The 17461-nt window shown below is 27.4% G+C and overlaps 3 protein-coding genes across 3 annotated transcripts; 1 reads left to right on the top strand and 2 right to left on the bottom strand.

Annotated features, from left to right (window-relative positions):
- Nucleotides 1–2765: 2765 nt before the first annotated feature.
- On the bottom strand, nucleotides 2766–5180 carry GO595_000773 (uncharacterized protein; the record flags this gene model as incomplete). Its single annotated transcript, XM_067921236.1, has 1 exon — nucleotides 2766–5180. One exon carries the CDS (start codon nucleotides 5178–5180, stop codon nucleotides 2766–2768), a length of 2415 nt encoding a protein of 804 aa, XP_067779029.1.
- Nucleotides 5181–9985: 4805 nt separating this feature from the next.
- Nucleotides 9986–10846, bottom strand: GO595_000772 (NMD3 family protein; the record flags this gene model as incomplete). The annotated part of the gene is made up of 1 exon (XM_067921225.1): nucleotides 9986–10846. The coding sequence occupies one exon, from the start codon at nucleotides 10844–10846 to the stop codon at nucleotides 9986–9988; it is 861 nt and encodes a 286-aa protein (XP_067779028.1).
- Nucleotides 10847–12141: 1295 nt separating this feature from the next.
- GO595_000771 (AGC family protein kinase) lies at nucleotides 12142–13338 on the top strand (the record flags this gene model as incomplete). The annotated part of the gene is made up of 1 exon (XM_067921214.1): nucleotides 12142–13338. The coding sequence occupies one exon, from the start codon at nucleotides 12142–12144 to the stop codon at nucleotides 13336–13338; it is 1197 nt and encodes a 398-aa protein (XP_067779027.1).
- Between the last annotated feature and the right edge of the window lie 4123 nt (nucleotides 13339–17461).

The raw sequence follows: 17461 nt of genomic DNA, 5'->3' as shown, positions 1-17461 counted from the left end.
TGCTTCTTCATATCTTCGTAAATATATTAATGAAATTCCAAAGTGAATTGTTTTCAGTGGTGACAATAACAAATAATTATATGATACTTCAGGCTTATTATTCGATAATAATATGTTCGATATTTCTTCAAAGTTTAATAATATCGAAATTTGTGACTTAATATATGTGACAAATGTCGAATATTTAAATTCTATATCTTCGAATATATGTAAATTTGTTATCGCGTCACTTTCTATTAATATTATTAATTGTGTATACGTCTTTATTATCGATGAAAGTTTGCGGATTTTAGTAGCAAAAATAGATGATCGATTAACAATTGTATAAAAGCTTAAAACTAATTGTAAACATCGACTTAAATATGAATATAAATATGTAATTTGTGATAATGAACTATACCAAAATAAACTTTGTGAATATGTTTCGATTTCTTTGGTTTCATTATTAAGTTCAATCGATTTAATTAATTCGTTGATTTGCATTAATGATTCATCAAGTTGAAAATGCGATGGAAAGTCTGTGCCTTTATATTTAGATGAAATAGAATGTGATACAAGATATGGCTCTTTATCATGTTTAAGTTCTTCATCAAAATGTTTCCAATCTTCACGTGATACAAATTTACCAAATGATAATGACGCCATTAATAAATCAGACTCAATGGTATGATCAAATTTACATGTAAGGATTTCAGATTCATATGGTAACATTGGACGAATTAAATATATGGATAATTGAGTCGATAACCATATATGATCTTGTGAATCAATTGTAACATACGTAGGCAAAAAGTGACTCTGGGATACGTTATTGTTTAACCGCTTGTAACCGTCAGATGACATTAAAAAAGTCGGAAGAGTTGATGTGTTTGAACCTCCGTAATATAAATAATCATCAAATGAAGTCCAAATAGAATTAATTAACTCACCATTAAATTTGTTATGAATTGTAACTTCGGTTTGATTAATGATAACTAATAGTTCATTATTGATGGCAATGTCTTTGATATTTGGTTTGGCAAAAGAATAAATTATATCAAAAGATGATTCTAAAGAAATAACTTGAAGAACTGACTTGCCTTTTGTAGTTAAAACTATGAAAAGAAGAGATTCATCACAAACTAATATTGATGATTCAATCGAAGTTTCAAGTAATGAGCTCCTAAGAAGCTTTTCGCCTGTTTGGACATCAAATTCAAATAGCTGTGCTTGATTGTCAATAGCAAAGACAGTGCTTGAATTAGCAGCAATGGAAAAGATCTTATTTGTAAGAAATGAAAAGTTAAATAGCCGTGACAAAGCATTTTCTGGTTTGTTTGCAATCCATCGTAAGTTTGGTCCTTCAAAACAATAAATACATCCTTTTGAGTCAGAGATAAATAAACAAGAATTAGAATATGTTAAAAATGTAGGAATAAATTTTAAAGGAAGAAAATCAGATACACCATTAACAGAGGCCCTGAAAATGACGCCGGATGTGGTACATAAAAAACATGAAGGATATAACGAACCTGGATCTGGAGTTATTAATGGAAGTAAATTTTGATCAAAAGCGAATGAAATCTGTTCAGCTGAATAAGCATTAATAATAGTTAATTGGTTTGTTGTTATATGAAAAATACAATCTCCTGATTGATGATGAACAAAACAATTTCTACTAACAAACATACCAACATATGGTCTACAATTTCCAGGGATAAGTGGTATTTGTTGTGCATCAATATCAGAAAAATAATTTATGAATTTTGAAGCTCTGAAGCTTGGCTTCATTTTGGTTAACGGTGGATGGGGTACCCCACAAAAGCTCGTCAGAAAAAAAAGAGATTCATTCCGCAATAGAAACACAAAATCATTAGAAAAACATATGTGTTTGTTGAGCGATGATAACAATTCGAGTATTAATATTTGAGTTAAAATTTTGAAGTCAAAAATAAAGTTAAAATGATTTTCAATGAGTTTTCAAATAAAAGATATTTGTATTGTATGTCAGAATTTATTAAGATATGAAAGATATTATAAATTTATAATATTATTAATTAGGACAAATTTTATGAGAAATAATATATTGTGATTATTAATGAGGTTCTAAATAATCATTCAAACATTTTGAATAGCTATATGGTCAGATATGAAAAATTCTGATGCTGTCACTTTTAACCGTCGTCCGACATTTTGTATGGTTTATTCAAAAGTGTCAAAGAAGAACGAAATTTTTAATTTTGCAAAACCTTTATAATTAAATAATAAAATTAATAAATGTTTAAGAATATATAATAAATTTTATTATTGAAGCGGCCATACCCGATTGGATACATCCAGCTCCATTTCGAACCTGGAAATTAAGCAATCGCGGGCTATATTAGTACTAGGCTGGGAGACTTCCTGGGAACGTATAGTGCTGCTTCCTTTTTAATTTATTTTTTATATTAATATGAAATTATATTTAAAAAAAAATATTAAAAAAATTTTTTTTTATTAACAATTATTTTAACTTTTTTACTAGGTGTTCAAACATTATTTCTTCGATTTGTTTTAATTTTATTTACTATTGGTGCTTTTCTATTTCTTTGTTTATTTAATCTTCGTTTTTGTTTTCGTTTTTCAATAAAAAATTCTGTGATTTTATTAATAGAATTTTTTTCATTCATATTATTTACTATGTTTTGAGGATATTCAAAAGATTGAATTTGTGAAAATTCTTGATAATAAGGCCATCATTTCAATAAATTTAAAAATTATTTAGTATTAACATCATTAAAAATTGTTTACTTTAATAACTTTTCCAATTTTTCTTTTTCCTTTTGGTTCAATATATGTTTCACTATTTTCGCGAACATATTTTGATCCTTTTCCACTTCTTTCCTCAACACGTCGATCATTTTATTTATCATTTCTTCCTTGAGCATAAAGACCTCCAATTCTTTCTTCTCTATTGCGATCAAATTTGCGAAAACTCTTAAAATTTTCACTTTTACAAATTGGAATTTTTCCTTTTGTACGATTGCGATTAGTTCGTCGATAATATATTTATTACATTTTACTTCCGGTGGGAACGGCAACAACTCGACTAACAAGTTCATAACTTCTTCGTCCACTTCAGCTTCATCATTCTTTGCGTATACATCAAATATTAAGTCGCACATTTTGGGGAATGTTTCGACGATTCTTTGCATCTTAACACTTCCGATTTGTTCCTCATTAAATTCATTCACAAATCGAATGACTTGTTCAATGATTTGTTCGAATGGCGGTGACAATTTATTTTTCGTTTCGTTAATAATTCGCAAACATTCGAAACAAGCGTTTGCATTAACGAAGTTAAGTTTATCAAGATTCGAAGACTTTAATATGTTTAAACAACATTTTCCTATGTCAACGACAGCTTCATCAGTGATAATATCTCGTTTAAGTGCGATGTTAATTGTCTTAAGTAACAATCCCGAAAATTGTTTTGTTTTATTTAACCAAGTTGTATAATTCAACAATATTTTCGGAAGATTCTTTTCGCATTTAGCGACGTACACATTAATATATTTCGCAAACAATGGAAATGAAAATGGCGGAACTTTACCAATCAATGGATGTTTCATTGATAAAATCGTTTCGCTGAATTTGTCTTTATTTTTAGATGTAATGTTATGATGTTTAATCAGTTTCTGCATTAATTGCACATAGACAACTAATGAACCTGTTTCTTTCGTTGTCATTGCTTTCGTGAAACATTTCTCAAAGACTAAATTAGAGACTTTATCATTAAGTTTTGGTATCATCTCTAAAAAAGCAAAACAACCACGGATTGATTCATTATCATTATTGGAACCAATCGCATGAATAGCAAATGATGAAACTGTCGGTAAAAACTCAATCGCATCCATTCCGATTAATGTACAAATGTCAACACAAACATCAATGCTTGTCGAGTAATTCTTTTTAGCGTTAGAAAAGATGTCGCAAATAGATATTATTAATTTCGAAATTGCAGTTTTGTATTTCGGAAAATGTTTATACGTTTCAATAAGAAATGGTGTTATGAGATAATATACCGAATAAGTTTTGGTTTTGATGATCTTTTGAACTTTCTCAAAAATCATGGGATAATACTTACGGACAAAAGTCGGGCGAATACTAAATAGATCGGAGATGGAATCAATGCAATAACTCTTTGAATATACTGTTGAATCTTCATCGGTGATTTGCCCAATGAGAAATTCTCGAACTGGAAGAAGGTATTTGAGGTCAGGAACAAAGTCAAACTCTTCGTCGGAGTTGGATGGATAAAAAAGTTGATGAATGATTTGGAAATATTGTTGATAATAATCTTGAGATATTTGATTAAAAAGTTCAAGAATGGATTGGATGGATTCAGGACTGATAAATATGCCGAACTTAATAAGAGACTTGATGGTTTTGGTGCATTGTTCTGATAATGATTGGTCGGATGAATTGAAAAATGGAAGTACTAATTGAAGAAGATCTTCAGTGGGTGGTGCTATTTCTGGCTCGTAACGGAATCTGCGAGAATATTTTTGAAGAAGAAGTAATCCTGAGAATTGAAGATCATATTCTTCAGAAGAAAGTGAATCAATAATTAAATTGTTGATTTGCTTGTCAAGGCTAGAATCAATTCTTTCAAAGTCAGCTGATAAATTGGCAAAAACTGCAATTGCTGCTGATCTTTGTTGCGTATCAAATGCATCAAAAAAGAAATCTTTTACACTTATAAATGTTTCTTTGGAAAAATCTTCAACAACAGTGTCACTAAACATGTGAATAAAAGACATTGGAAATTGATTATTTTTCTTGATATTATGAAAAACATAATTAACAGCAACTTCTAGAATATCAAGCGCATTTGTGCCTTCTAATAGTGAAAGAATTCTGATAAATGGTTGCATTTTTTGTTCAAAGTTTTTGGAATATGATTTTTCTTCTGTAAGTTTTTTAATTTTTTCTTTAACAAAATCTGGAAGAATAGAAAACTCAGGGACAACATATTTATAATGTGATATTCTGTTGAAATTTTCTGATAATTGTTCCAAATCATTTTCTGCAATATTCAATAAATACTCATATAAGGCATTGTGATCTAACGGATCAGGAGGCTCTGAAGATCCGTTACGTGCTTGAGTATCTTTTCTACAAAATTCTAATAGAAGTTTTGATATAGGGATATCAGGCATTTGATTAGCCTTAAAAATTGAATGAAGAGACGATCAAATTTAAGATATGTGAAGTGAAATCTTCATTAATGGAAAATGAGGAATCAACTTATCATCACACATATATGGAATTACTCTGTGAACTTGAACAAATAATAATTGATTTAACTAAAGAAAATCTTGAATTATCAGTTGAAAAAATTATAAATTTATTTGATTTCGATTTGCCATATACATTAAATTCTATTATTAGTAATATAATTTACTATGTATTTTCATCACAAAGGAATACATATGAAATACATTTTAATCTTTTGGAATTGATACAAACTAAAGAAGAAGATATAAATACACATTATCCAAAGATCATTGATATTTTTAAAAAATGTATATACAATATCAATAAACAAGAATCATATTATTTCATGGGAAAGATGATTGATAAAAATTTAGTAGATTTAGATTTTATAAAAAAGAAATATACTCATTCAAGATCTTTTGTACCAGCAAAATATTTTTTCCCTTACAGTGAAGAAGCGGAAAATAAAATTAAAGAAAAACAAAACCAAACATTTAATAATATCGATTTTTCCTCTGAAAATGGTGGCTTTAGGAATCCTGCAAAAAAATATTTTTATGATAATTATGAAGAACTCTCAAAGAATGATTGGGAACTTCATAAGCAACTAATTAAAGAAGGACATAATCCGAATGAAATTGCACAAATCATTCGAAATGATGAAATTGAAAAACTTCAAGAAATTTCATCACAAACAAATTTTGATTATAATCAAACAATTGAGCCTTCACTTTATGAAAGATGCGACTTTATTAATCGTTATAATGTTACATTAATTGATTATTCAGCATTTTTTGGATCAATTAAATGTTTTAAACATTTACTTATGAATGGTTCTAATTTAGACAATGTAGGTAAAGCTGCAATTGCAGGAGGAAATCTTGAAATTATTCACTTATGTGAACAAAAGCATTTATCTTTTGATGGTTCTTTCGAAGCAGCTATTAAATTTCATAGAAATGATATCTTTAAATATCTTTATGAGAATAAAATTGATCAAATAAATAAATCAGAAGGATATTCAAATTTAAGTTTAGTGTTTAACGATGATATTGATGATTATAATATCAATTACTCATTGCCATGTGATGAAATGTTTTATTATTCTTTATCAATCCTTTGTATAATTTGTGGTAATTATCAAGTTTATTCGTTTTTGGAAGGTGATGGGAAAGTTGACAAAAATTTTTTTGTTATAGCTGCAAAAATGGGAAATTTAATAATTATTAAACATTTTCTCCAAAATAATCCAATTCCAAAGGATATTTTAGTATTTTCATCGGAATCAGGAAACTTAGAACTTGTTCAGTATATTCTTGAACAAGAAGGAATTGATATTAATGCTATAAATATCTATTTATTTGAATTAAATTTTGTTTTCATGTTTTCATATATCAAAGTAAGATTTGGAAATTATTTTAAATATTGTTTTCAGCACTTATTTATGCATCTAGAAAGGGATACACAGAAATAGCAAAATTACTTCTTGAACAAAAAGGAATTGATATTAATGCTAAAACTATTTATGTTCTTTATTTGATATTAAAGTAAATAATTTGGAGTATTATATTAACATTTGGAAATTATTTGAAATATTTTGGACAGCACTTATGTTAGCATCTTGGAAAGGTTACACAGAAATTGTCAAATTACTTCTTGCGAAAAAAGATATTAAAATTAATGATCAAAATATTTATTTTAAGAATTTGGTATTTTAAAATAGTGTTTGGAAATTATTTAAAATATTTCAAACAGCACTTATGAAAGCATCTGAAAATGGTCACACAGAAATAGTGGAATTACTTCTTGAACAAAAAGGAATAAATATTAATTCTAAGGATATTTATTTGTTTTATTTGATATTCATTTTAATATTATTGTTTTAATGTTAATATTTTTATGTTTAAAAAAACTATTTAAAAATTGCAAAAAATGTTTAGAACAGCACTTATGAAAGCATCTTCAAATGGTCATATAAAAATAGTTAAATTACTTCTTGAACAAAAAGGAATAAATATCAATGCTAAAGATTTTTATTTATTTTATTTAAAATTTATTTTATTAATTTGATGTTTCAATACAACATTTGGAAATTATTTATATTATTTAATACAATATTAATGTTATCATCTGAAAATGGTCATGTAGAAATCGTTAAGTTGCTTCTTAATCAAGAAGGAATTAATATAAATATTAAAAATATTTATATATTTTCTTCAAATTTTAATTCTTTATTTTAAAATTTCAATATTATTTTTGGAATTCAATTCAAATGTAGGAAACAGCATTGATATTAGCATCTTCAAATGGTCATGCAGAAATAGTTAAGTTGCTTCTTAATCAAGAAGGAATTAATATCAATGTTAAAGATGTTAATTTGCTTTCTTCGTTGCTTGTGTTGAAAATTTTGGATTTTAAAACTATATTTAGTATTTAAACAATCTATTTAAAACAGCAATTAACCATGCAAACGAAAACGGTAATACAGAGATTGTTCAATTAATTAATGAAAAACAAAAAAATGAATAAAATAATATTCGATTCAATTAAATTTTTATTAGTAACTTGTTCAATTAGAAAATATGATTCTTGTGATTTATATTTTAAGATATAGTCAATAAAAACTTGAATGATATTAGATTTACTTTTTATTTCTTCTTTTTTACTTTGAATTGGTCATTCTTTGTTTCTAAATATTTTATATAAATATCACAATGATTAAAATAAATGATTTTTCCAAAACAAATATGGAAATCCATAAAGTACAAAGAAATAAAGCTAGCGTTATGCAAAATCTTATATGATTTTATTTAAAAAAGCGAAGAGCATAAAAGTTTCTGAATAAAAAATGATGAAACGAAAATAAAAATGTTTTGAATTTGACTATGTTTGTTTGTTAAACTTTTTTTTTACCAAAACTAAATTGGGAGAAAACAATTGGAAAGATTTATTTCAAATATCAGTAGTTTTACCAAAAGGTGAAACGAAGAATATATCATCGAAAGAATTTAATGAACTTTATGAAAGTAAGAATTTTTCAGAAAGATCAAGACTTTTTTTTTAAAGTTGGAAGTCAATACAAACTTTGTTTACGATTTGGTGAAACAATAATTTCAGATATTCAAAACATTCCACTTCAAGATATTTTAGTTTTAACCACAAGTTTACAACGACCAACGATTTCATCCACGATTACACCTAATAATTCATGGCTCGAATTTATGAATAATGAACAAACTACAGAATTTACTTTACCAGTTTGTGATTTTAATGGAAATTTTTTTGTTGATTATCGTTTTTCTTTTTTTAACCTTTCCAAGTCAAATTGAACTTATAGATCCAATATTACGTACATTTGGTATTACTAAAGAACGAATATTTGTTGCTGAGTTATTTCAAGGTCTTCAAGATTTTACACATTTTGTTTTAACACTTTCATATAACGAAATTTTTATTGTTGCCGACATCAGCGAAAACGAACGAAAAATTGTTGAAAGACGAAGTGAAATCTTAAATGAACTTTATTTAAGTGAACTTTTATATGGCAATTATTTACGTATTACGAAAGAATATGTTATTCCATTTTTAGAAGAATATGAAATTTTGGATTCTGAAATGCTTCTGCAATTAGAAATCATTATTTCAACTATGGAAGTTATGAGTAACAATTTAATTAACAAATTCGAAAAGACGCGAAATTCATTTTTTTCTAATTTAAGTGACATCTTTTTAAATTTCGAACAAGAAAAAGAAGTTTATGAACAATACGTTCGAATGTATGCGACGATCATTGACAAACTTTATGAATTCTCGAAAGATGAAGTTCGACGTTCACTTCTTTTATCATATGAAACACAACCAGTTTTCGAAAGTAAATCAAGTTCAATGCTTCTTGCGGAAGTGTATCAGCGAATTGTTAAATATTATGGGAATGTTGTCGAAATATTAAAATGTACACCGAAAGGACACACGGATTATGAACCACTTCGAAAAGTAGAAAAGGATTTTGCAGAATTCTTAAATAGAATGAAAAAATATGTTTAAATAAATAAATAAATAAATAATTTTTAAATATATTTTTAGAAATGTTTGTTTTAATAAATGAAAATTTTCATTACAAAATAAGTATTCTTTGTAATATAATCCAAATTAGAAATGTAACCGAACTTTATTAGGGAAAATGAATATGGAACATAAAATTCGCATCTTAAATACAAGAATAAAACCCAATCTCAAAGGATCAAAGTAACTTCATTCTGAATTATGAATCTGCTTTTTTAAAAATAAGGAAGAGAAATCCAATCAAAAGTCCCCCATAATAATGCAATGTAAAATAAGAATTCTTTGTAACAAATTGGGAATGTAATTGAACTCTATTAATGAAAATGTATGAAATATAAAATTCATTTCTTTATATTAATAACAAGGAAGAGAAATCATTAATGTTCACAGATATTTATGCTAAAAATCCACAATGAAATAACTCAATTGAGTTCATTCAGAGAATTATATTTCCAATAAAAATTTGATATTTATTTATTTATATATTCAATATGTTCCATATGGATCGGGTACAAATGCGTATTGTTGATTGTCTGGATCAATTTTCATCTCACTCAATGCAATCGTCGTCCTCACAACGTCAGGATCATCTGCGGCGACTTCTGTGTTGCGATATATGTCAACGTTCTGACGATTTTCTGCGTCATTCTCCAAGTCGTCAAGAAACTCTTCGAACTCCTCTTGATCAGACCTCGTTCACAGGCGCAAGTTCCTTCACGTGCCACTGACGACGTTTGTTACGTTTCTTATGTTCAACACTTTTACCAACAATAATAACTTCTGAAAGATTATGTCGCTGGAAGACTTCCGCATCTTTGTCTGTTAGCACACTGCTTCGAATGTCATAGCCAAGAACAACATCGTTCTCGTGTAAGATATTCCCTAAGTGACTTCGAACTGAAATATGTTCGCTATATGTTTCTTCATCAACAAGTTCAATGTCAGCAACTTGGAATCGTCCAATTTTTGCTCCAATGCATTCAATAGAAATAACAACAAATTTCTTGAGATCACTCAGAGAAAGAATCGCATTAAATGGACGCTTCCAATATTTAGGACCGTCAATGTCAATGATTTTCGCTGTGTGCGGATCGATCATTTTAATATTACGCGTAATACGTAATACAACTGCAATGAAGCATTGATTGCCTGTGCCTTTAACTAAGTAATCTGGAAGTATAACTAAGTCTTGACGATTTAATGGTGGCGCTCGAACACTAATCGAATAACGTGAATCAATAGTCGAGTTTTGAATATCTTCACCAACTTGACGATGCGAATCTTCAACAAGAACTGGAAGATGATTTTGAATAAAATTAACAAATGACATCGCTGATGACTTATCAGAAAAATGGAAATCAACACCTGACTTTTGGCGCTGAATGTTAACTGCTTTCGAGTGCGCATGATGTGATAAGATAACTTGTTCAAGCCAAAATAATGTACGACGATGTTTGCTGTCCATCCGTAACTGAACATTAGCAATCCAATGATCACGTGGCGTGGCGGCTTCACAACATTGTGGTACATTGCATATTACAAACATTAATAGTTAAAATTAATGTTTGGCGTAAAATAGCTCCATTAATAGACTCTTTTTGAACCGTTAATGAAATTTTTAATTTTTTGGAATGTGGTTCTGTATAAAGAAAATGTGCTTCTGTTTTAGTGAAATTTTGAAGTCCTGAAACTTTAGAAATACAAAGTTGAAGTAACTCGTTAGATTCTAAAGGAAATGCTTGCCATTGTGTAGGACTTGTTTGATATCGACCACATGTACGACAATATGTAATAGATGATGTATTCGGAATTTCATTAGAAAAATTACTTTGCGTTCGTAAACATGCTAAACACATATTACTCGGATTAGGTTCAATTGGGACTCCACAAATACAACATGGAATCATAGCTACTGTACTCCCAAATTCAGTCATTTCGTTCGATTTTTGAAGATTTGAAATTTTTGTTGTGGTCGAAGCAAAAATTATTCTTAACTGAATTTTGTATACTTTATGAAAAATTGGATTCGAATAATTTCATTTCATCAAAATAAAAATTAATTTTTATACGTGATTTTATTGATTAATGTTGCATCTGAATAATTTGAAGAATTTCTTCTTCACTAATACCTGAAGATGATAACTCATGAAGAAAACTTGGATCAATATTATATTGAAGTGATGCTGCAATAATTTCATCACTAAACCCTGTTAATTCATCCCATTGAATACCTTCACGTAATTCTTTTTCATGTTTAGAAAATTGAAGATCGTCAAAATCTTGAATTTTAAGATTTTCTTTCCGTTGATTAGCTTTAACACTTAAATTACATTTCCGACAAAATGGACATGTCTTTTCTTCTGGAGTAATACATGCTGCAAAACACTCTGTACAAATATGTTGGTGACAACAATTCGTTTCATTAATTAATGGATAAAAATTATAACAAATAGAACATGTAATATTATTCATAGATGTTTGTTCTGATGAAAAAGGTGAAATTGGTGTTAAATGTCCTTTGTTAACTTCTTCTTCAATTTGTTTTTCTGTCCATTTATATTTATTATAAAGATGATTAAATGTGATTTGATGTTTTGATCTTGATCTGAACATTATTAAAGAAGAAATTGACAAAATAATTATTCAATGCCAAACGGTCTCCGCTGAATATTTTTAAGTAAAGTTTTATGACATCAGTTGTTAGACCAGCAGCGATTACATATAATTTTGATCCTAATATTTTAAATGAAATAGCGAATGACATTGGAGTTAGTCGCGAAACACAAATTAAAGTTATTAGTATTCGGCAATTTTTTGACGACCATTATAACAAAATATCGAATGATGCTATTGAACGAGAACGACGTCATACTAAGATCAACAATTTTTTTGAGCAAAGAAAATCTTACACAAGAAGAACGTGAAGAGTATTACCAAAAATTTTTGACTGAAGAATCAACATATACGCGAGTTATGCGTACTAGATTTAAAGCAGAACGTTATGTACGTTTAAAAATGATTGGCCGTGGAGGTTATGGAGAAGTTTGGTTAGCAGGTGATCGAACTACTTCAGAATTATGTGCGTTAAAAGTCTTAAAGAAAGCGAAAATTATTATTGATCAACAAGTTAATAATGTTCGATCAGAACGTGATGTATTAAGTATTTCCAATAATCCATGGATTGTTGAGTTAAAATGTTCATTTCAAGATCAAGAATATCTTTATCTTTCATTAGAATATGTTCCAGGCGGTGATTTAATGGGGCTTTTAATGAAATATCAAACGTTTCAACCATCGTGGGCGAAATTTTATATAGCAGAAATCTGTTTAGCGATTCATTCTGTTCATTCGTTAGGATATTTACATCGAGATCTTAAACCAGATAACATATTAATTAATTTAAATGGTCATATTAAACTTACAGACTTTGGACTAGCGACTAATTATTCCAAACCAGAGATTGATATTTCATTAATATTAGATGAGATTGGATTTACTATTGATCAAATTAATGAAATTTATTCATCGCGAAATTCAGGCCGTCCGCATCATACGCGCGACAATCATATTGAAGCGTTATCTATTGATTATGCATCGCCCGAATTACTTTGCGGACAAAACGCGACGCCTTCGAGCGACTTTTGGGCAGTTGGCGTCATTCTTTACGAAATGATCTATGGATATCCTCCGTTTTATAGTAAGAAAGCGAAGCACATTGCGCGCAAAATCCTCAATTGGACGAACACGCTTCAATTTCCTGTTACACAAAATGCGACAATTGAAGCAGTCGACTTGATGCGGCATTTGATATGCGACGAGACAGAGCGGTACGGCTTCGAGGAGATCATTTCGCACCCGTTCTTCAATGGATTTGATTTCGAAGAGCCATTCTCGAACACGCCGCCGTTTATACCTATCATCAAATCACCAACAGACACTTCTGCATTTCGAACAATTAGAGCCATTGCCACACCAAACATGCGGCCACATCCCTCTGTCAGATTTGGCACAATTCGCATTCGTCGGATTTACATATAAGCCTCGACCAAATAACACTGTTTTGTCAAGTTTTGAATAAAGTATTTATTTATTATATAAATAAAAAATAAAAATAAATAAAAATAAAAATTTTTATTTGTTCTTAAACATTTTAACATTATCTATAACAATAATAAATGATTTTATAAATACCAATTTAAGAAAAACAAAGATTGATATACAAATAAATATAAAAGAATTTTATTTTTTCTTTCATTGTTTTTGTTCTTCCATATGAATAAATGAAATCTTAAGAAGTAACTATTTACCTTTTTTTGCTCTTCCCCAGGAACCGGTATTGTATGGCAATATACGCAATGAAAGAGATCGTTTGTGGAAATTAAACCAACGCAGTACCCATTGTGATAAGTAGCTGCTCTATCACAATTAATTTCGCCGACCTCAAACGGGTAAAGTATATCATTCGCACATATGTCGTATGTTCTACTTTCGGAATACAGATGCACCCCAACTCTGAACGTATCGAGGTAGCCAACTTTGAATTGCTTTCTTTCTCTTTCGATACTATCTATTTCCCTATGCACATCACTGTTGTTGCATTTACAATTGAAGTAACATATTGAATAATTTGATTTTTGTGATCACTGTCATTTGAGGATTTTGATCCTTGTGTTTTAATAATGATCCTTGTTAATATGTATTATTAATTGTTCATTAGTATTAAGTTTATATTCTTAGTAATATAATCTTTGATTAAATTATTATACATCTCAAGTGCTTCTTTTGAAAATGAATAAAAAATCATTTGCAATAACATCTTTTATTATGTTTAAACATAATGTAATATCTTGTTTTAATAATTTTTCCCAATTTGGATTATAAACTTGATGTTCTTCATCAAAAAAATTGTTTAAATATATTCGATAAGCTTGAATTAAAATCTGAATTAAATGAAGGAATTTCTTTAAACTTCGAAAAGAATTTGAAATATTTTTCTATATAAGAACATAATGTTTGCCCATCAATTTAATGGATATTTTTAATTGTATCATTTATAAAAGTTATTATATCTTGTAATGATTTCCAATAAACATTAACACAAAAATCTTCTTCAGGAACATCGTTAATACATTGATATGTTCCGCAGATAATAATATCAATATCATTAAAATATATTTTTGGTATATTGTTTTCAGTAAAAAAAAAAAAAAAAAAAAAAAGTCATAAAAAATCATTCGTATAGTTTGTCCAGATGCTTTTCTGTTTTTGTTAGTATTACGAAAGTTTTTAAGATCAGTAGTATATCCACTAAATATAGTAAAGAACCTTGAAGTGATTCAGAGCCTTCTGTATCACAAAAGAATATGTCACAGTATTTCTGTATTAATTTTATTTTCAACTTTGTAGACTTATAATAAATTATGAAGTCTGATTGGTCAATAAATATTACAACCAACTATAATGCTATGTGATGAAAGAAAGCCAACAATTGAATTAAGTATAAGATGTGGTCGATTTATGAATGTTAGTGATAATATTTTAATGTATCCATTATAAAAAGATGCCTTCAACTTTAAAAATTGTTGATAGATGAATTATTTGAAGAGGAAAATAACATTTTTCAGTAATTTCGATTTCTGGAGTGTTAATAATTGATCCTTTTTCAAAATAAAGATCTCCTGAACATGATATTTTGATAGATTGAATTGTATAATTAAATGTAATTCGAAGTTTTGATTTACTGTTATCGAAGGCGAATTTAGTGACGTATTAGATATAGAAACAGAAGCAGAAGGAATTGTAATTGAGTTGACCGAAATTAAATTTGTGAAAATAATTCTTGAAAGTTTAGAACTTTGTCCTTCAATTGAAAGAGCTCCCTCACAATTTGGTTCGTCATCTATTAAAATAGGATAAGATGATGATAGATCAGACGAATTAGAATCAAAGAATGAATCATTTAACTTAATGAATCAACACTTAATTATTATTTAATTTTATTGCTTTCATTAACAATATATTCAACCTCACATTCACTTCCATCACAATTAAAAAACGGTTTGTGACCGTTAAAACATAACTTTTTTCAGCAAGAAAATTTTTTATCTCAATTCCCACTTTTTTTGAATATGCCGATAATGGTGAAAAGGTTTTGTTCACTAGATTTTTACTTGTCTGGTACTCTGTAAAACAAAAATGAACAATTGGGAAACAATTCAGTTTATTCAACAAAAAATATTTTCCTTAAATAAAGAAAATGTTGTTCAAGTAGCTATTTCAGTGTTTGATATCTTTGATAATAATTATCAGTATTCATTTAACTTACTTATTAGTCAAATAATTTATTCATCATTTGTATCAGGTATGAATGATTTCTGAAATCTATATGAATTTCATTAAAGAAATAAAAAAAATTGAAGATAAGAAACAAATTCAAAGTAAAATACATAAAGTTTTTTTTACAAATGATTTTAAATATACATTCTCAAGAATCAAATTATTTTCTTGAGAGAATGATTCAAGAAAATTTATGTAAATCAAACATAGTTAAACAGATAAGAGAAGAATCATATTTTATACATTACATGTCCAAAAAAATTTCTAGAAAAAAATAAATATTTGAAACGAAATATGGGAAACTTTGAAGAACTTTCAAAGAATGATTGGGAACTTCATAAGAAATTAATTAAAGAAGGAGCTAATCCGAATGAAATTGCAAGAATAATTCGAAATGATGAAATCGGAAAACTTCAAGAAATATCATCACAAACAAATTTTTGATTTTAATCAAACAATTGAACCATCAGTTTATGAAAGACATTCATTTATTAATCAAAATAATATTACATTAATTGATTATGCAGCATTTTTTCAGATCAATTAAATGTTTTAAATATTTACTTATGAATGGTTCTAATATAAAAAATGCAGGTAAATATGCAGTTGCAGGTGGAAATGAAGAAATCATTCATTTATGTGAACAAAATCATTCATCATTTAAAGATGGATATGAAGCAGCAATTGAATTTCATCGAAATAATATCTTTAAATATCTTTATGAAAATAAAATTACTGAAATTAATAATTTAGAAGAATTTGGAAAGAAGTGTATTTCATCTCATAATTATGAAATTTTTATATTTTTACAATAAAGAAGGGATGCCAATTTGCGAAAACATTATTAATGAATCAACAAGAATTGGAAACATATTTCTAATTAAACATTTTCTTGAAAGTAATCAAATTCCGAAAAATATTTTAGTATTTTCATCAAAGTCAGGAAATATTGAACTTGTTAAATATATTTTAATACAAGAAGGAATTGATATTAATGCTAAAAATAATATTTATTTTGAAAATTTTATATTTTAAAATAATATTTGGAAATTATTTTAAATATTTAATACAGCACTTATTAAAGCATCTAGAGATAGTCATATAGAAATCGTTAAATTACTTCTTGAACAAGAAGGAATTGATATTAATGCTAAAAATAATATTTATTTTGATAATTTTATATTTTAAAATAATATTTGGAAATTATTTTAAATATTTAATACAGCACTTATTAGAGCATCTAATAATGGTCGTACAGAAATCGTTAAATTACTTCTTGAACAAGAAGGAATTGATATTAATGCTAAAAATAATATTTATTTTGATAATTTTATATTTTAAAATAATATTTGGAAATTATTTAAAATATTTTATACAGCACTTATGAATGCATCTGATAATGGTTATACAGAAGTAGTAAAATTACTTCTTGAACAAGAAGGAATTGATATTAATGCTAAAAATGAAATTTATTTTAATAATTTTATATTTTAAAATAATATTTGGAAATTATTTAAAATATTTTATACAGCACTTATGAATGCATCTTTAAATGACAGAATAGAAATTGTTAAATTACTTCTTGAGCAAGAAGGAATTGATATTAATGCTAAAAATATTTATTTGTTTTATTTAATATTTGTGTTGATAATTTTATATTTCAAAATAATATTTGAACATTATTTAAAATATTTAATACAGCACTTATATTAGCAGCTGAAAGTGGTAACATAGAAATCGTTAAATTACTTCTTGAACAAGAAGGAATTGATATTAATACTAAAAATATTTATTTGTTATATTTGAAATTTATTTTGATAATTTT

Source organism: Histomonas meleagridis (genome assembly GCF_020186115.1).
Source record: "Histomonas meleagridis strain 2922-C6/04-10x chromosome Unknown contig_111, whole genome shotgun sequence".
Lineage (NCBI taxonomy): Eukaryota > Parabasalia > Tritrichomonadida > Dientamoebidae > Histomonas > Histomonas meleagridis.
The sequence above is the reverse complement of the archived record's forward strand: the minus strand, read 5'-3'. Positions and strand labels throughout refer to the sequence as shown.